General features: G+C 42.4%; 1 protein-coding gene across 1 annotated transcript in view; it reads right to left on the reverse strand.

The window, feature by feature from the left end:
• The window catches only part of RGS5 (regulator of G protein signaling 5), a 51,251-nt gene that overhangs the window by 9,319 nt on the left and 21,495 nt on the right, over positions 1 to 20,437 (reverse strand). Inside the window, exons 2-3 of the mRNA XM_045982879.1 lie at positions 14,689 to 14,799; positions 7,271 to 7,332 (exon numbers count right to left, since the gene is read on the reverse strand). Of these exons, the coding sequence (XP_045838835.1) occupies positions 7,271 to 7,332; positions 14,689 to 14,799 (173 nt within the window). The remainder of the gene's footprint in view (positions 1 to 7,270; positions 7,333 to 14,688; positions 14,800 to 20,437) is intronic.

The following is a 20,437-nucleotide window of genomic DNA, read 5'->3' on the forward strand; positions in this document are numbered from 1 at the left end:
GCTCTCCAGGTTACTTTGTCTCCCAGGGCAGAAGCAGGATATGTCTGAGGATATGTCCTCAGTAAGGACATATCAGGGTCCAGTGTTGCTCTGACTCGCTCCCCATCAGGAGAGAATTGTTTGCCATTCATTCTCTTTGGGGAACACATGCAAGAACTGAATTCATTTCCTTTGGTCTCATTTCAGTCAACCGACCTCTCCCTTGACTACTTTTCCGTACTGCTTCTTACAGACTCTCAGGTTCCATTCATTCATCTTCGCTGGATGCATCGATTTCATCTGACGTGCATACAGCACGTGTAATGATTAAACCAGCATCTCTGGCTGTCTTCCTTTTTTTTTTTTCCAATTTACCTCAGTATAGTTTTACTGCCTGCATGCCCCTCACAGTCCCCTGCAACCACATTAAATTCTAAAGGAACAGAATGGTAGGTGATAATTAACTTGGATTAGAGTTGCCAGCGATTTCTGGCTCCAAACAAAACACTTGCATTTTAATCCCCTCTTTTTGTACTTCACCTAAAAAATAAAAAACAAAAACAACAACAACAACAAATTTTTTTTTCATTTGACCAACATCTAAAAATACATCTGGGGGCAAGTAGACATTACAAACAATTTTCTCTAGAAACCTAGCTAGCAGAATTACTATAAAACTGTTCGATTACGTGTGCTTGGATAAGATCAGGTGTGTTTTCCTCTCTCCCTGCATATATATATAAATTTAAACTAAAGATTTTACTATATCTTTAGCAGCATTTGTTATAATTTAGTGACACGGGAGTAAACATATTTGCTGAAAGAAGGCCTAGATTTCTGTCATGGTTAAAGTTTTCATTGTTTCTTAAACAAAAGGTGTCCGATAGTCTCTGTTGAAATGGAAAGATTCCCAGGCACTTTTTGCTGCCTGGAAATGACAGCAGGAATGAAGTCTTATGAGCACCCACACAAGACCATGGAGGAAACTATAACTTTGCAGAATAAGTCTGTGGCCAATTTATTCTCATCCGGCCCATGGCCCCACAACCCATCAGGCATTCTGAGTCACCCATTCCACAGCTAAAGGTATAGATAAAATCCCAGTCCTCCCAAGCATTGTTATTTATGACCTGAGAACACATGCCAGGACTCCAGAACAATGTTAACATTTACCAGGAATCTGGGGTGGGGGCAGCTTGGAAAATAACTTTCCAGTGAAGTAAGTCCATTTCCTGAGTACTGGCTCTATCACTCATTGAATTCCGCAGTATTATTTCAAGGCTTTTTATCAATGCACTCACTCTGAACAGAGACTCATAAAATGGCTTTCTGCTCTATTGGTTTAGGAGATCCTTAAAGCTATTCCTTCTCTCCACTGGCTTTTGAGAGTTCTCTGAATGGCCCCTTAATAGGACCCACAAGTCACTCTCCAGATACCTTCTCCTCCTTAGCCTCTGAGTTTCTATTGGTCCATTCCCCAAAACTCTCTGTTCAATTCCCATAACCCCTGAGGAAAGGCTCTTGGGTCAGAGCCAAACCAATCCTAGGAGGAATGTCTCTATTCTGCAAAGAACACACACATCTTCTCTGGGCCACACCACTGCCAGTCCACCTCACATCCCAGTCAATCCCCCAGCACGCATTCCTGCAAATCCCCACGGTGCTCCTTGACAAGCCTGCACACGGCCTCGGGATACTTGTCAACACACCTCTCCAGGTATCTACTGCTGAGGCAGCAGAGGAAGCCCACCTGACCTCGTGTCTTGTGGGAGTAGTCTGGGTTGTGACCCACATTACAGTCCCAGAGCCGGCCCTCATGAATGGTGTCCCTTTGGACATCCAAGCAAAACAGTGCAGCAGCCCTATGCAAGAACGGCATGAAGCCAGCTCTATTTTCCTATGAAAATAAAATAAAAGGAGTGTTAGACAAAGCCAAGTTGGTCTGGTATAAGAAAAATATTGAAAACGAGATTAGAATAAATCTCTTCTCCTAGAGGAAAGATGGTGACATTTAATGCATGGCTAGCTGATAGGTGCCATTGCATAGCTTGTTGGTTCGGAGCACGGGGTCTGGAGTCAAGGCTGCCTGGGGTGGATCCTGGCATACCACATAACCACAGTAATTCGGGCAAGTTTCCTGCCCTTTATGAGCCTCTGCTGCCTCATCTGTTGAACAGATATAATCATGGAACCCACCTGAGAAGGTTGTAAGGATTTGGTAGTTCACATAAAGCTCTTAAATGGTGTTGAACACGTAGCATGATAGTTGGCTCAGTAAGGACTGGCTTTCATCATTGTTATTCATGCCCAATTAAAAATTCATCTTTATCATCATCTAAAACCCAGCTCAAATGTTACCTCATATGGGAGGATACTACCCTCCCACTTGCTCTTGAAGATTCTTTACTATGATGAGGGAAAAGCTCACTTTGTTCTTTTGTTGGGTCTGTCGCTTACATGCTGGTCTTCTCCAAGAGGCTGTCTATTCTTTGAGTTCAAGGTTTGAGTTTCATTTACTTTTGCTTTTCTTTCATATTCTACTTCCTAGTCTAAACCTGTCCTAACATTTTTTTTTTGAGAGAGAGAGAGTGTGAGTGGGTTGAGGAGGGCAACGAAAGGGGGAGAGGGAGCAAGAGAGACAGAATCTCAAATAGGCTCCACACTCAGCATGGAGCCCAACACGGGGTTCATGACCCTGAGTTCATGACCTGAACTGAAATCAAAAGTCGGACGCTTAACCAACCAAACCACATGGCGGCCTTGTGCTTAACATTGAATAGATTTGTGCTGAACTAAATAAAGACCATTAAGGGAAGCATTTGTTTCCAAGGCACAGAACTGAAGAACACAAACTTAGAAGAAAAGTAAGTTTTCTGCTAACACTCTAATGTTTTGTTTCCTAAGCAAGTTACCTAACCTCAGTTTGCTGTTCTGAAAAATAGAAATTGTTATTGTACCTAAGTCCTAAAATTATTACACTCATTAAATAAACCAATATAGGGGCACCTGGGTGGGTTAAGCCTCTGCCTTCAGCTCAGGTCATGATCTCAGGGTCCTGGGATTGAGCCCCACATTGGACTCTCTGCTCGGCAGGGAGCCTGCTTCCCCCTCTCCCTCTGCCTCTCTGCCTACTTGTGATCTCTGTCTGTCAAATAAATAAGTAAAATCTTTAAAAAAATGAATAAATAAACCAATATATGCAAAGTGCTTTGGACAGTGCCTGGTACATGGTGAATAATACAAGGAAGCTCTTGCTTATTTATTATCATTATTGCTTTAAAGAAATTTGCCACTGCCAGTAAGCCAAGGACATAGATGATCCAGAAAAGAGAAGGGAGAATATTGGAAACCAAAGGGAGAGAAGCATGAGGTGAATGTGAAGATAGGAAAAGGGGGGGTGGGGTGTAGAGAGGAGGCTAGATCCAGGCAATTCCATTCCCCATGGAAGAGTTCATATCTCAAGGGTATCTCAGGAAATATTCTGACCTTTTGGAACTCCTGGGAAAAAAAGAATTCACATAAAATCTTTCTGCTATTAGATTGTGTTTCATTCCTCCTCTGCTCTTCAAGACAGTCATGTGGAGAAATTTAATGTCACTGGCTTGTTTAAGCTCCCATGTGCAATCTGTTTTTGTGTTTAATGAATGACACACTGGTTATTTGTCCCATGGACCTAATGAAAACAGATGGCGTCAACTACAGAACTGAATACAAAATGTGTAAGAAACTGACGTACTTTCAAAACAGAGTCAAATACACTGGAGGATTAAAAATGATTTTTTAAATGAGAAAAAGTAAGAGAAATCTTGTTAGCTGGAAAAGAATAGATTGAGTAGCACCTTAATTGTCTTATTTTTAAGAGACTAGGTACCAACTGATTTCATTTCCACTCAAGAAAAATGTGGATTTAAGGAATACTTGGGAACTATAGCAATTGTGAGTGAATATCCTACATTAGCGGAACAGAATGCCAAATGTTCTTTATAAATCAATGAAGGTGCCACTCTTCAAGTTTAAATGGGTTCGTTTATCCAATCAAACATGCAAGAAGAGACTGGCATTTCAAATGCATGGATTTCTCAAATGTATGTTTCTTTGTTATGTATTTTGCATCAATCACAGCTAATGTTAGAGGTTTCTCACTATAGACTATTAGTTTTAGCAGAGTCAAATAAAAACATCTCATGAGAACCGAGTTGCTGAAGTGTGGCTTAAATAATATTCACATGGCATGATAGCTGGTTTTTGGGAGAACAGGTCAAATGTTGCTTCTGAAGGTTGATGGTGCCAGGGTAGAATTATTTGGGTGTGACAATCATTCCATTAGCCCTTCTGTAGGGATAGGTAGACAGTGAGAAGAAGGGAACAAAGACAATGTGGCAATAGAGAGACACAGAGCAAGAAGGGGAGTCAGAGAGAGAAGCGGGGGCAGAAGGGGAAATGGAAAAATAAAGAGGAAGAGAGAGACAGAGAGATAGTAAGAACAGAGGACTATACTTGGAGAGGAAGAAGTTGTCTTGTTTACTAATGATGTCATCTTTCCGAGGACGTGGCTCTCCTGTGTTTCGGTGAGATCTCTCTATTCATATCAGAAACCCTCTTTTTCACTTGAGCTAGTTTGAATATACAGATATCCTTTTAAAGGAAGAATTTTGACCTGAATGAATATCAAATGCTTTTCCACTTATCCCTTGGGGAAATCAACTGCCCAAGTCTTAAAAATGTTAATTACTTAGGAGGCTAATTATGTGGAACTTAAAATTATATGGGATTATATGAACTTTCTCTCTCTCTCCATCTCTGAAACAAACAAATAAAGAAAAGATTATATGGACATTATATTATATGGACATTAAAGAAAAGATTATATGGACATTGTATGGACACACACACATACAGAGATATATACTGTATAACATACATATATGCATATGTAACTTTTAAATATATATGATTAAGTGAAATGTGAATATTATATGTAGATAGTTATACAAGCACACACATGTGAATAGATATTTTCCACACTGTAGAAAACATTACTGTGAGAATCTCAGGGCTCAAGATCACACTATGGTCATTGTCTATGTGCAACCTGAAAGACTTCAGTCCTTCAACAAATGCTAAGGTGTCAACACCAACTGTCTCTGGCTTAACTTCAACCCCTGTATTTCTTCATCAATAGCTCCCTGTCTCCTACAAACCTAAAACATATAAACGTGTGGCCTGAAGGTTTAGCGTGACCTGAAAAGGATTGTTTATAGGTACACAAATATATATCCTTCTCCTTAGTGGTTTTGCAAACATGAGAATAGTTCTGCTACTTCTCAGGGTTTCATGACTACAGCAAGAAATAGCTGCACCCAGGATACCTGGGATTCATAATGTATATCAATATATCACCTGTCAGATTGCAGCTGGCCCCTAAACCATTAAGTAAGACAAGAAATAAGTCCATTGATAGACATATATATTTTTCTTTTGGTTGGTCACATGGGATTTCTGGATATGGGAAGCAAATTGAATTAATTCATCCACACATTAAGCCAATAAACATTTACTTAACACTTTAGATTTGTTGGGGCACGGTATTCTGTTTAGCACAAGCAATAAAAAGAGAATCATAAGTGGATAAGATTAAGAAGGTTACAAAGTTGAGGTTTGGCTGTTCTGCCTCCAAAGATAATGATTCTACCTCAGGTAAACAGAAGCTTCCCTACCAAAACCAAGACATTAAAAAAATATATATCATATATAATTCTACTTTGGGCCTATTGATCATGATGCTCCTGTAAGAAATATTTTTAAAATCTTTATTTTTGCAAAGCATCTAACAAAGTTTCATATGCCATTCTTGGTGTAAAGATGTAGAAATATGGGTTCTTAAAATTAACTATTCAACAAATTATTCTCCCCATATTGTGTACTTCTTACTGGGGGTGCCTGGGTGGCTCAGGGGATTAGGCATCTGTATTTGGCTCAGGTCAGGATCTAAGGGTCCTGGGATCAAGTCCCGTGTAAGACTCTTTGCTCAACGGAGAACCCAAGTCTCCTTCTCCCTCCCCCATCCCTGTTTGTGCTCTCTCTCTCTTAAATAAATAAATAAAATCTGGAAAAAAAAAGATTGAGTCCTGGCTGTCACTGAGTTTATAATCTATCATAGGAAGAAGATGCCTATGAAAAAGTACACCATAGCATGTATTAAGCAGGAGAAAATTTGTGCAGGCAGAAGCTCTGCAAGCTCAGAGGGAGATCAGTCTGGATAAGACTAGGCATTTTGTGTTTAGATTTGCTTTTATAGGAGAGGAAGAATTTCTACAGATAGAGATATGAATACAAAGTATTCCAACCAAAGGGACTGCAGGCAGAAATTCCCAAGGGAGAACACTTCATTGTGACTGCAGACCAGCCATCTAGGTATCATGGAGCAGCTTAAACATTGGAAACTTGAAAATGAAACTGTAGGCCTTGGGAATGGGTAAGGATTTGCATTAGAGAAAGGCAAGTAGTGCTCAGGTGTATTGGTATTAGCTTGGAAATGGGTTCTTTTTTTTTTTTTTAAAGATTTTATTTATTTATTTGACAGAGAGAGATCACAAGTAGATAGAGAGGCAGGTAGAGAGAGAGAGAGAGGGAAGCAGGCTCCCTGCCGAGCAGAGAGCCCGATGTGGGACTCGATCCCAGGACCCTGAGATCATGATCTGAGCCGAAGGCAGTGGCTTAACCCACTGAGCCACCCAGGCTCCCGGAAATGGGTTCTTAATAGCATTTTTGTCATGTCTTGAATAAAGATCCAACCTGCAAGGACCAGAAGAGGAAACCAAGGTCTGGGGAGAGAACAAACCACGTAGGGCCACAAAAACAGTTAACAGCAGCTTGCATGGAAACATACTATCCAACCTGTGCTTCCTAATCCAGTGGTCTACACAATGCTCTAGCCAATCCTTGTCAAGCCATTATGACACTAAGCTGGAAAAGGCAGTATCTCTCTTTTCCTGATGAAAACATTAAGAAGCCCATGTGCCAAGCCACGTGGGTAAGCAGGACAGATGGGAAAACAATGCGCAATCCTGAGTCCTCAGGACATTTTATTTTCACATTCTCTTCCAATGCAGTAGACATTCCTCTTCTTATGAGCTAGATAACCACACCCCTTGGCATCCTTACCTTGCTGAGACCACTTTGAAAAATGGAAGAAATGTCAGAATTAGAGAAGAAGGACACAGACAGTACAAAGGCAATACTTTGCCGCTGTCCCTGCCCTGAGCTTTTATAAAAGAGAATTCCAACTCACAGTTGTTCTGCAGGAGCTTGTCCAGGCAGTCACGCCACTGCAGGGCCTCATCCAAGGAAGGTCTAAATCAAGAATTAGGGAAAAGAAAAAGGCAACAGCCATGAGAAGGGAATTAACCATTTACTGATGATGTCTTGGACCTGCTTTTCTTAGAAATGATACACCCAATGACCCATCCTCAGGATAAGGGAGTTTGAGTTATTTTCTTCCTAATAAATCAATTTTGGTGGGCTGGGTTTGCTTTCACACATGGATATTGTGTATTTTCTTTCCTTCTTTCTTGTTTAAGATTTTTATTTATTTGGGAGAGAGAGCAAGAGATCAAGAGCATGAGTGGAGGGGAAAGGCAAAGGGAGTGGGAGAAGCAGGCTTCCCACTGAGCAGGGACCCCTATTCCAAGGTTCCTGGGATTATGACCTGAGCCAAAGGCAGACACTTAACCACCCAGGCACCCTAAGAGTGTGTCTTTTCATCTCCTTTTGCACAATCTGTTTAGATCTCTCTCTTTTTAGAAGCAAAGTCTATTTGTCATGAAGCTGTATCTTGGCATTCTTGTATATTCCACGACAGTATCTCCAATTGTGACCTTTTTTTTCCAATATAACTGAACAAAATCCAGTTGCCCCATTATAGGGATTGAACTCACATTCTGTGCCTCACCAGTGCTCCCCTTTAGCTGCCCAATTTAATCAGCAAAGAGCATTTGATTCCACATCTGTATCCCACTGCCGTTGTTAAGGCTGGTGGAAGATGGAATGTGGGATGCTGCCTCATGGTGGAAATGTGATCATGGTATGTCTTTTTTTAAAAATCAGGGTGCATTTTCCCCACCCAGTTAGGATAGGATACTAATTTTTTAAAATATTTTCTCTGAGAAGAAAAGTGGTTATACATCATGAATAAGAATGTTGTACATAAATGCTTTAGATGCTGACTCAAAAGGAGAAGGTGATAGCCAACACATACTTCCCCTTGGGCTGTTTTATTTTAGCATTTATCTATGCAGAAACCCCGCAGTTATCTCGTTAAAACCACCAGCTCTTCTCTCACAGCAGGATTGTGTCAAGGCAGACAGCGGTTGTCTGGGAAAAATGGCTGATTCTGCCCTCCTGGGGCTCCTCTCCTCCAGCTCTTGCATTGTCATGTGAGTTCTTCCTTGTCAAATCAAAAGAGACTAACAAGGCAGGCATTAGAATATTAGGGCCCGGCGTGTGGGTGGCTCAGTCATTAAACCTCTGACTGTGGTTCAGGTCATGATCCCAGGGTCCTGGGATGGAGCCCTGCATTGGGCTCCATGCTCAGCAGGAAGCCTCCTTCTCCCTCTCCCACTCCCCCTGCTTGTGTTTCCTCTCGCTGTGTCTCTCTCTGTCAAATAATAATTTTTTTTAATAAAATGGAATATTAAGCCAATGAAGGTGTTCTTCCTAAGTTGGAACTTCCTTAGTGCTTCATTTTTTTTTTTTTAATCTACTCTCAGACAGCACAGGAACAGTCTGCTTCTGTCTTTAAAAAAAAAAATCTTGGGGTTTTACGCATTCAGATTAGCAGCTGAGGTCGGTGAGACAATCGCTAATTCTACTTTTTATTGTGCTGTCCTGGCTCAGATACTGCATCACTTCATTGATGTGAGGAGTCCAAGATGGCAGTAGCTTTTTTTGGCTAAAGTGCTGTGACTATAGCCTTCACGTCTGTGTTCTTCACTGCAGACTATGTACAGATTTGGAGTCTTAATTATTTGGCTTTCCATAAAGCTTTATGTTTTTACTATTTGAAGATTAAACACGGTGAAAAAAAATCTCACAGGGTTTCCGTTTTCCTGGCTAGAAACACAGGTGTCATTGATTAAGAGCGCCACACCAATTCCTCGGAAATTTATTTTTAATAAGTGAATGACCTTCCTTCCCCACCCCATTTTCTTCTGGTTAGTACAAGGGAGCACAGGAAAGAGAAATGACACGAGGAAGGGATTGCAAGAATTCTTCTGCCTCATTTTCTTTCTAACCAGAAAAGGACTTGTTTTCTAGAGGTCATACCTCCTTTTGGTTCGTCTTTATAACTCTTCCTATGTGTATATTATTTCATACCTACATTTTTAGCATTAGAGCTCACACATTTTAATTTCTTCACTACAGTGGGTTCAATGCTCTGCTAGACATGTGCCACGGCTCTATTGATTGTTGATAGAAACAGCAGGACAGTAAATAGTTGGACAAAAGAAGCAGAGAAAGGGGGAAGGCCTGGCTCATTCACTGAATCTTTTTCTGATTTTATACGTATTCTCATAAAATGAGATCACCTTCCTTTCCCCTCTTTTCCTCTGGCTAATACAGAGGAGCACAGGAAGAAGAAATGACATAAGCAGGTGCACCACACTTAAGCATGCTACCAGACCCAATTTGTCCCAAACAGTCTTGTTAGAACCAGACTAATGATCAATAGCAGCAGTACATCACAGCCGAGATTAAATTCCTGAAAAGGACATGTGCTGAGCCCACCCGGGGGGTTAAATTAGTCCAAACTGATTCAAGGACACAGTGGAGCAGGACGCATGCCCCACTGCCTAAAGTCCGGTGTTCTGATTGCCAGCCTAGGAGGGAGCAGAGGTTCATCCTGTCCTGATTCTCAGAATGTGCCAGCCCTCATTAAGTCTGACTTCTTTGGAAACAAGATAGATGCAGATCTAAATGGCCAATAAGTGCCCTGGTTTGCAAGGTCATTAGTGACCACAGAGAGTGGGCACGGAGTCTGTGTGGAGGGGGGGGTGGGGGAGGCGGAGGAAGCCAGTTCACATGAAAGGCAAAATAAACATTTATAGAGATGATTAACTGTGTGTTTTATAATGCCCGGTGTAAATGCCAACTGGTCCAGGAAGTGGCCATCTCGATGGAAGTGTTCTCTCTCTTTACTATTCTCTTACCTGTGCACTTGTTGAATCTCTTACGTGGCCACAACGTACTCACTACCTTAAGGTAGAGTTTGTGGGTCATGGAGAATGTCTCCCGTTCCACCTGGCCCACGGCGCACCTGCAGCACTAATCTGTACCGCAGTAGGCATGTGTGGAATGCAAACATTCACGATGGTTCCATGGGCCCATAGTTAGTCTGGTTGATGTAAGCCATAAATGACCCGAAACTTTCATTTTGAAAATGTCAGCCCCGCGACCCATTACTCCAACCCCTGGCAACTCTTGACGCTTCTTAAGCTGTAACCATGGGAAAGTATTTTCACCTCTTGAAACACCAGTGGTTTCCTTTCCTTGTTCTTTTTTAAATCTACACGTTTCCTGGCACACATTTAAACACTTCTGGTAATGTTCTCATGTGCTCTTCTTCTTGACAAGGGAAATGAAATCCTAGTTATTTATTGGCCCCTAATGCCTTCTCTGCTCTCCCTTCCTTCCCCGCAGGGCAATATGGTCATGACTCCGCTCAAGTCTGTTCATGGAAATTTGTTAAGCCCGTGCCCCACGGCCAGCAGTGACCTGGTGCTGAGGATGGGGATGCAGATAAAAAACACCTGCCTCTTTTTGTGGTCTCTCTGTGGCCAGACATTGTACGTCCAGCTGTACTCCTGGCAGTGATGCTCAGTCAGCAGTCCACCCAGGGAGAGTAAGGGTACGGGAATAATTGGGAACTGCTCTCCTCTACTTGGCGGGGTCCTGCTTATGTGTGGAGGTCATCCTAGAGTTATAAAGTGGTAAAACGCCACCAACAAAATGTGGTGAAAAATTAGTGGCAGGGTGCCTTGGTGGCTCAATCAGTTAAGCATCTGCCTTTGGCTCAGGTTATGATCCCAGGGTCCTGGGATCGAGCCCTACGTCTGGCTCCCTGCTTGGCAGGAAGTCTGCTTCTCCCCCTCCAGCTCCCCCTGCTTGTGTTCTCTCTCTCCCTGTGTCTCTGTCAAATAAATAAATTAAATAAAAAAAAAATTAGTGGCAGGGGCACCTGGGTGGCTCAGTTGGTTAGATATCTGCCTTTGGCTCAGCTCATGATCCCAGGGTCCTGGGATTGAGCCCCGGTCGGACTCCCTGCTCAGTGGGGAGCCTGCTTCTCCCTCTCCTGTTCCCACTGCTTGTGCTCCTCTCTTTCTCTTTCTCTCTCTCAAATAAGTAAAATCTTTTAAAAAAAATTAGTGGCATAATGGGCCAGAGGGAAAAGGAACATCTAGAATATAAAATAAACTACAGGAATATCTGTATCAGCTCCTCTGCATTTCCTAATTGGTTCTATGACAAGCCATGATAACAGTTATTGTAAACTAAATTTATGTGGTGGACTGATTTGTTTATTACTCATGATGAGGACCTAGAGCAGAGCCTGGGGAATGCTTACATATGGAGAGGGTGGGTAAAAGTGGGAGTCCTTAGAGAGGAGAAGGCAGGGTTAGACGTGAAGGAAGAGAGTTTTCAGGAGGCCAACTGCTGAGCAACCTCTGGCAAAGGGGAAAAGGCAAGACTTTAGAGAGGGTTCCTGTTTAAACCAGATAAGCAAGAGTGAATAGAAGATCCTGGAAGCAGTGGCTTTTGTGAAAAGAGATTCAAAACCAAGCAAGCATGACTGAGAGTCACTGAGAATAGAGTCAAGCGGACATTGAGGACAAACTCGTCTTGTTGGTCACACCTGGACCACTTCCTGGAGCACATCCTACTGCTCCGGACTAAGACAGAGATCATGTAACACCTGTTGGCTGAGCAGCCCATCCTGCATTAGGTAGTTAGAAGTCTGCCAGGGTCAATCACAAGTCCTCCAAAGCAAGTTACATAACCTTGTGGTTTGCCTTTATAAGCCTGCACTTCACGCTGGCTCTTGGGAACACATCTTCGATTGCAGTCGACTTTGTGTCTCCTAGATTGCCATCCCTAAGACCCCAAATAGATGCTTTGGTTGTCTTACAGCTTCTTCTGGATGGACACGTTCCATTTCTAGAACTACCTGATGAACACAAGAGAAGGGGAAAGGAGTAGGGAGGAGAGACTGAGAGAGTTTTTTTTCAGAGTGGAACATGGTCCCAGAGGGAGGAGAGCAATTCAGAACACAGACACTGGCTACGGGTGGTAGGAATATACGCAACTCTTTCCTGGTTTTTTAGATTTCTGTTTTTCTAATGAGAAAAATGAAAACATTTAAAAAACAGAAAATGCCTTTTTTGAGATGGGGGCTAGAGGGGTAGCGGGGGAGGGAGGGAGAGAACTTTAGGCAGGCTCCATGCCCCGCACAGAGCCTGACACAGAGCCTGACACAGGGCTTGATCTCACCACCCTGAGATCATGACCTGAGCCAAAAATAAGAGTCAGACGTTTCACTGAATGAGCCACCCAGGCGCCCCAGAAAATGTTTTTTTAAAAAGGGATTGCTTTTTTTAAAAGATGAGAGGGTTAAAAATACCTTCAGTCTGGAGAAGGTTTATTTTCTTCTCTGAGAGAAGAACACGGGTACAAAAATACAGAGAAGTTTTAAGTGGGGAGAAGAGAGATTGATCGAGCTCATGCAGAAAACAGTCTTTTCCTGTTAGTTAAAAGGCATGGATACTTGCCAAACCCAAGGAGGTGGAACGGGTTAGGGGCTTGGAAGAGGGTGGGAAAGGCTTATAGTAGTCACTGACAAGTGCAGTGGAGACACACAGGCTCTCCCCCTCTCCCCAAATAATTCAAACTCCTGGAAGAAGAAAGGAAATAGAAGACAAGAGAAAAAAATTATCCATTAAATATCAACCCCAGCTTTCCTTCCAAACTGCTTCTGTCCGAATCCCTGTTAAGCCAAATAGTTCAAGTGTCTGTGTGGAACATTAAAGCAGAGAATCAAAGCAGGAAAGGTAGAGCCATACTTTTTAAAGTGAATTCCTACAGATTCATAACCACCATAATTGTTTATTCCAAAATAGATTTTTTTGATCTGTTGCTGCTGCGAAACTTGGTTCTTACGCCCTGCCAGTGCCTGGTGCCTGCCATTCCCCCCCTGAATTAGCTTCCCCTTTCTAAATGCACCAAACTCAATTATGCCTCACTTCTGGTTGGGGATCACTTTGAAGTAATACGGGGGGAATGAAACTAACCACTTAGGTTGACAGAAAAAGATGTAAAAAGAGGAACCTGTCTTTTTATCTCCCAACCAGTCCAGCTATATTAAGTCGAAGGTCATTTGGACGAAGAGAAGATTGACCGGTTTATACAGATGTCAAATTTAAAAAGAAACGGAGGTTAAGAGGGATTCCTGTGCTTTTATCCCTTCTGCCATCTCCTTGAAGCTTTCCGATAGCAGAACGGAGGAATTTGAGTACATTTGGCTTTCCTCCTTCCTGCTCTCCTTTCTTGATTTTCAGGCCCATGAAACTGTTTGAAGGGGAAGATGGAAGGCGTCTGGGGGGACAGACTGGCTGTGTAGCTGGTGGGATAATGGGAAGCCATGTGCGTGCTCAGGGTAGAGTTACCAAGTCATAAGAGTCCATGCAAATGGGGAGCTGCACCCCATGCCATACAGCTTAAATCTATACAGGCTCACTCCTTGCCTAAACTGGTGGAAGTGTGTGTGGGAAGGTGAGGGAGAAGAGAGAGGACTATGGAAGTCCAGTCAGGAACACTAATTTATGGATTGGGGTTAAAAATGATTCATATACACTAAATAGAATTGTCCAGGCAAAAATTAATTCCTCTGTCAAGGAACAGTCTTCTGTTCCTCTGAAGGAATCATATTTTGGAGAAGAAGCTATTCGGCTTAAATTGTCTGCCTTGGTCTTAGCATCTTCCTGAGGGAAATGTTTCCATTTCTATCCTCCCACCGAGGAAGCAGCCTTGGGTCCTTCGTCAGCAGATGAACATCCAGTGATCTTTTTTTTAAAGATTTTTATTAATTTTTTTGACAGAGAGAGATAGTGAGAGAAGGAACACAAGCAGGGGGAGTGGGAGAGGGAGAAGCAGGCTTCCTGCCGAGAAGGGAGCTTGGTGTGTGTCTCGACCCCAGGACCCTGGGATCATACCTAAGCCTAAGCCGAAGGCAGATGCTTAATGACTGAGCCACCCAGGCACCCCAAGCATCCAGTGATCTTACGTAACTGGGTCAGGAACGGTTACCTGACCCCCAGGCAGCAGGTAATCAGGTATTTTTTCTGTCATCCTTCTGTGTGGTGAATAGTTGAGGAGATATTTAATGCTGTTGCCATTTTATAAGGTATGTTCTCTCTCAAATGAGGTCCCAAGGCAGGGCCTTCTCTTTATTTTTAAGTAACCTGATGGTATCCCATATTATGGTCCTGACATAGGAGAGTAGAAAAATGCTTATTTACAGACCAGTTATCTGAGGGATCTTACGATCGTCAATGAGTAACAGAGAGTGGAGAGCTCTCCAGTTGAGGGATGGTGCTATACATTTGAGAAACAGCCATCCTCTGGGGGAAAAGGAGTGGTATCATACTCATGACTCACTTCTGGGTCTTGGCTGGTTTCTCTGGCTTCTCATTGTATGGAATGACAAGGTCAACAGCGGAGTCTGGCTTCTGGAGGAGAATTCCCAACTTGATCTTAATCTCTTTGGCCCTGAAAAAAAGATATAAGGAGGAATAGGAACACTGTCAGAGCATACAGATCTGAAACACAGATTTCTTTCTGTGTCAAATGAACAAAAATAAACAAAACCCCATTTTTACTGTTGTGGCAGAAAGAATACTAATGTAGAAATGGGACACAGGAATCCTAATAATTAACATTTATCAAGCCCTTTTTAAGGCCCTTATTAAAATGCATTATTAATTATTATGTATTAATATTAATTAGTATGCATTTTTTCATCTTAATTACTGTTTTGCATGTATTCTTTCACTTTATATATGACGAATACTACAGTATTATTCCCATTTTACAGATGAAGACATTGAAAGTCAGAGTGTTTAAATAACTTACCTAAGATAACCCAGCGAGTCTGTGGTGGAGATGGGACTGGAGCCCACACCATTTGACTCCAGAATTCACAGGTGAGCTACTCACTCCCCTGCCTATCTGTCTTCTGAGGGCTCTGGTCCCAGATCTGCCATTAATTAGATGTAGACTATTTGAAAAAAAGCATACAGGGGCGCCTGGGTGGCTCAGTGGGTTAAGGCCTCTGCCTTCGGCTCGGGTCATGATCCCAGGGTCCTGGGATCGAGCCCCGCATCGGGCTCTCTGCTCCGCGGAGAGCCTGCTTCCTCCTCTCTCTCTGCCTGCCTCTCTGCCTAGATGTGATTTCTCTCTGTCACATAAATAAAATATTAAAAAAAAAAAAAAAAAAGAAAAAAAGCATACATATATATATATGTGTGTGTGTGTGTGTGTATTTACCACTAGGCCTCAGTTCCCTCATCTATAAAACGACAGAGCTCATCGAGATGTCGAGATGTTTTCTTCAGCTGTCTCCAGCCATAAAATTAAATTATTCTGCCTGAAGATGTCTTCCCTAAAAGTGTTCTTTGTTTAGATGGATTTGATTTTTTTTTTTCCCAACTGCTTGCCCCCTGTTCCATAATGGCTACTGGCCTATGTTCTTTGCAGTAAGCCTTCAGGAGATGAGCATTCATTGCCAAAGGACCAATGATAGCAGCATTTTATCACTGCTTTCTACCCTCAACATTTTGGTGAGTAGATGGAGGCAGAATTCTGTGCCTTCCTCTACCAAAGGACAAAATCATTTTCATGCCTCATTTCAAAACTAAGCTTCTAAGTCTTCCATCATTTCATGGTGAGTCTGAACTCAAAAGAGCACCAAGCACGTTGTGAACGTTAACCTGTAAGGCAAGCTGTTGTAGATGGAGAGCCCTCACAAGCTGCTTTTTCACTGTTGCCTTAGCACTTTATACAAGGTCTTAAGACAGGATTTATCACGTTGCACCATGGTAGCTGACTCATGTGTGTTTTCCAAGCTGGGTGTGAGAGCCCCATGAAGGCGGGCATCGATCCCTAATACCTTCACCTCCTGGGGCATCACAACGCACGGTGACACCGCCAACACTCAAAAGCATTCACCAAAGTCAACGAAAAATATCTTGAACTTGTTCTTCACAAGTCTTCTCACATGTGTCTCCAAGTCCATGCTCATCTGAACCCAAATCTTCAAGAGTTATGATGGGATTCATCCTGTGGCCCAATAGGACTTTGCTGCTATAAATAGACTTTCTCCATCCATTCCCATGGAGACAGGGATGAGACCATATAAGTACATAAAACATGTGAGATTAACAATCATGGATATCAGAGAGGAAAAGTTAAGTAAATGGACTGTATACCTTACCAAAAAACCTATAAATACTGAATCAGTATCATAGTTTTCTTTAGTATCATAAATACAAATTCCAAAGTATGATCTTGATTTTGGTCACATCTACAATGTCTTTCTCTTTCCATTTCTTTCTGCGTTCATTCTTTCCCTAGGTCGCCCTCTCTGGCTGAAGACAAGTTGGATCGCACACCCCAGCAGATCAAGCTCACCCAAGCCCGCACTTTGCTGGAAACCGGGCAAGTTCCGCGGGGGAGCTTACATAACACAGGAGAATAAGAATAAGTGTCATTTTGCTTCCAAGCTCAGCAGGTTGCTTAAATTAACTAATGTTTTGGATTTTTTTTTTTTTGCCTTGAAAACGGGACTGATAAAATAGTACATCCTCTTTTTCGTGACGATGAAATATGCTAATGCATGTGAATCACTTAGCAGAGTGTTTGGCATATAATACCGCTGCTTCAAAGTTACTTGTAACTGCATCATCATTTTTCCAACTGAGCTCAGCCCGCGTTCCCTCGCTTCAAGTACCAGATGAAAACATCCAAAAAAGAGTCCCACAAGTTACTAAGAATTACTACACCCACCACCTGCCATATTCCAGCTCTGGAGACAAGAACCACCAATTTCCAATTTATCTGGAATAGAAAGAAAACATTACTAGGGCAGGGAAAGGGGGTAGGGGGAAGGCATGCAATATTTGGGGCTACCATCTGAGGGCTGGCATCCAGTAGGACGGCCAGAAACACCGGGTCCATCTTTGCCGTCGAGTCATACTATCCCACCCAGCTCTTGAAGACCATCCGTTACACTCTCCTTCTGGTCCCAGCTGCCCTCAGTCCCTGCCCTTAAGGGGAGGGCTGCAAGCAGGGACTGTGTTTAGTCTCGACCTTGACTCAGTAGTTCACTCCTCAATGTTTAGGTAAGGATTATCTGTTGAATGTGTCCCAGATGCTTGGTATTTTGTTTGGTTGATTCTTAAAGTTTTAGTGTTTTTTTTTTCCTTTCAACTTCTGTTTATTTATTTATTTTTTCTTCCCTCCCTTATGTCTTTTGCTCCATTTGAGCTATTTGCTTTTATAAAAGGCAGAGAGATATTTGTATATGAGTGAAAGACTAGGATGGACATGAAGGGGTAATTAGAAGGAAGGAGGGGAGAATTTTTATTAAATTTCATTTACCCATTACTGCTTGAGCATGCTTACTGTGTCAGCAGTAGGCAGTAAACACACAAACACAATGTTTGGTCCGTGCCTTCAAGGTCCTGATAGCTGTTTGTGGCCTCAAACTTGTAAGAGAGCTCAGGCACTGATTCAAGGAGAGGATGTCGGGAGAAAAGCAGAGCTCCGGCGCCCAAGGGCAAGTCAGAGAGCTTCTCAGAGGAGGCAGAATGGGAGCAGCAGTTGGTTGGGTGGACAAGAAAAGGACAGACCTTCCAGGCAAAAAGAGGGAAATGTGCCTATTGTTTGAAGATATACAGGACTGGTTCTTCTGTATTTCTTCAGTGTAACGTGTGATCAGGGAGAGCAGAAAGTCTTGTTAGAAACGCCGGCTCTCTCTGCCTACCCTCCCTGATGAACGGAAGGAGACAGAAGGACTTCTGTACAGTACTCAGCCTCAGGCAGTTGTGGTAGGAAAACAAGAAGAAGGGGGTAAAATGATTGAAAGGTAGCTTCAAAGATGGTCTGTGAGTAAACGGGTGTCATCCTCTCTTACAAACTCAATCTGTGTCAAGTTTTTCTTTTGTTAACTCTTTCAAGATGTATTTTCCCATAAAAACACTATCAATGGTGGTTAAATTGCTAAGACATCCCACAAAAAAGCCTTTTAAAACCAGAACGAATCCGAACCCTAGTAAGGTTTCATTGGTATCACTGATTAAAGTAGTTTTTCTTGGGATGATCTAGAAATCAATGGCCATTTTTAAACGGCCTATAGAAAACTATATTTCATTTCCTCAGGGTAGACAAACATACCAGTATATCAGATTATTCTTTTCCTCATACTTGCCCTGGGAATATAAAGGAGAAAGGACGTTCAGGGCTGTGCTTAAACTTCTTTTGATGGCTTCAAACTCCTAACTTCCTATATGTTCAAATATCAGACATTAAAGAGAGTCTTAAGGCAGGCAGGCAGTCCATTTGGTTTAATTAGGAGTTTGCAGGAATACAGAGAATAAATAATATGTTCGCATCTTTTCTTCTGAAACACTAAACGTTTACAGGATGAAGAGTTCTCAGATGCTAGAGTTGAAACCACTTGAAACCTTTTATTCTTTTTGCAGGGATAAACAGTGTTACTACATTTGTTTTTCTCCTTAGGAGTTCCTGGAACACGCCAGGAAACATCCCCCCTTGCCTTTCCGCACACATAAGGGAACAAAATAAACCAAGTGGAAAATCAAACAAAACGAAAACTCAAACCTATCATTTTATCTCCCCCCCCTTAAAAATCAACTTGGGTGGATCTGACATGAATTTAATGTCAAAAACAACCCCATCCAGAGAAGAAAACTTTCTGACACGTTGATTTCAACTCGGTCTTGGGCTCTGTTTGACCATACCCCGCGTTTTTCCTGGCTGAGTTACTTTCATGCTGGTGAACAAGAAACAATTTGTGGGGGCACCTGGGTGGCTCAGTGGGTTAAAGCCTCTGCCTTCGGCTCAGGTCATGATCTCAGGGTCCTGGGATCGAGCCCCACATCGGGCTCTCTGCACCGCGGGAAGCCTGCTTCCTCCTCTCTCTCTGCCTGCCTCTCTGCCTAGTTGTGATTTCTCTCTGTCAAATAAATAAATAAATAAATAAATAAAAAAGAAACAATTTGTGTCTCCTCCTATCTCCTCCCCATCTTGGTATCCTTTGGTTTTACAAAGAAAACATTGTTTTGAAATAAAATCAATTGAAATACCTGGGTGAACGTCTAATTAGAGGCTCGGAGGAAGAGAATTCCTTCTGTAGATGACTCCCATTAGTGGTTTCCAACTGGAAAGGCTTTAAGTAATTGTAGGGTCTGCAGTTTTAAATCTGTGCCTTCTGTGGGTATAGTGGCCATAAAATCAAATTTCAAAAGGCTCTGGGCCACCTGGGTCTTTCCTTCTAATGGGTGAATTGAGTCCAAGTTATTACCTTAAGGTGCACAGGCATGAGAAGCTGTACAAGCAATCAATCGAAACGGAAATAAATATACTGAATTTTTAAAAATATAGTTCTGTTCAAGTAGAATATAGGAGAGCCAACTTTGTAAAGTCCTATGCTAAGTGTTTCTAGGGTTACAGTGAATCATGATTCCTTGCCTGCTCATGTACATGCCAACTATATGCTAGATGTTTTTCTAGGCACTGACCACACTGGATGGTGCGGTCTAGGCACTGACCGCAGTGGATGGAATAGAATGACCGAAGGCCCTAAGTTCAATGAGCTCAAGTGTGTGTCACTGTGAAAATGTGCAGGCCGTGCAATGGTAGACATAGGTTCCACAGTTGTCCCTACGATGTTCACAGAGCCGTCTGTATTTTTCCTTCATGGCCCTTATCAATTTGCACATATATCTCTGCCTGTTTATTTGGGTCTTTTCTCCCTCTGCCATTAGAGTGACAGGTCTCCCGCAATATCAGTTCCAGTCTGAGCACATTCTCAGGGCCTCGCACTGACCAGGTGCTCAAAAAAGACCTGCTATGAGATTAAGAGTCATTTATGGTTTGTCTCCCTCCCAATCCCATCTTGTTTCATTTATTCTTCTCCTACCCCCCTACCCCCCATGTTGCTTCTCCATGTCCTCATATCAGGGAGATCATATGATAGTTGTCTTTCTCCGATTGACTTATTTCACTAAGCATGATACGCTCTAGTTCCATCCACATCGTCGCAAATGGCATGATTTCATTTCTTTTGATGGCTGCATAGTATTCCATTGTGTATATATACCACATC

This window comes from Meles meles, chromosome 17 (genome assembly GCF_922984935.1).
Source record: "Meles meles chromosome 17, mMelMel3.1 paternal haplotype, whole genome shotgun sequence".
Taxonomy (NCBI): domain Eukaryota; kingdom Metazoa; phylum Chordata; class Mammalia; order Carnivora; family Mustelidae; genus Meles; species Meles meles.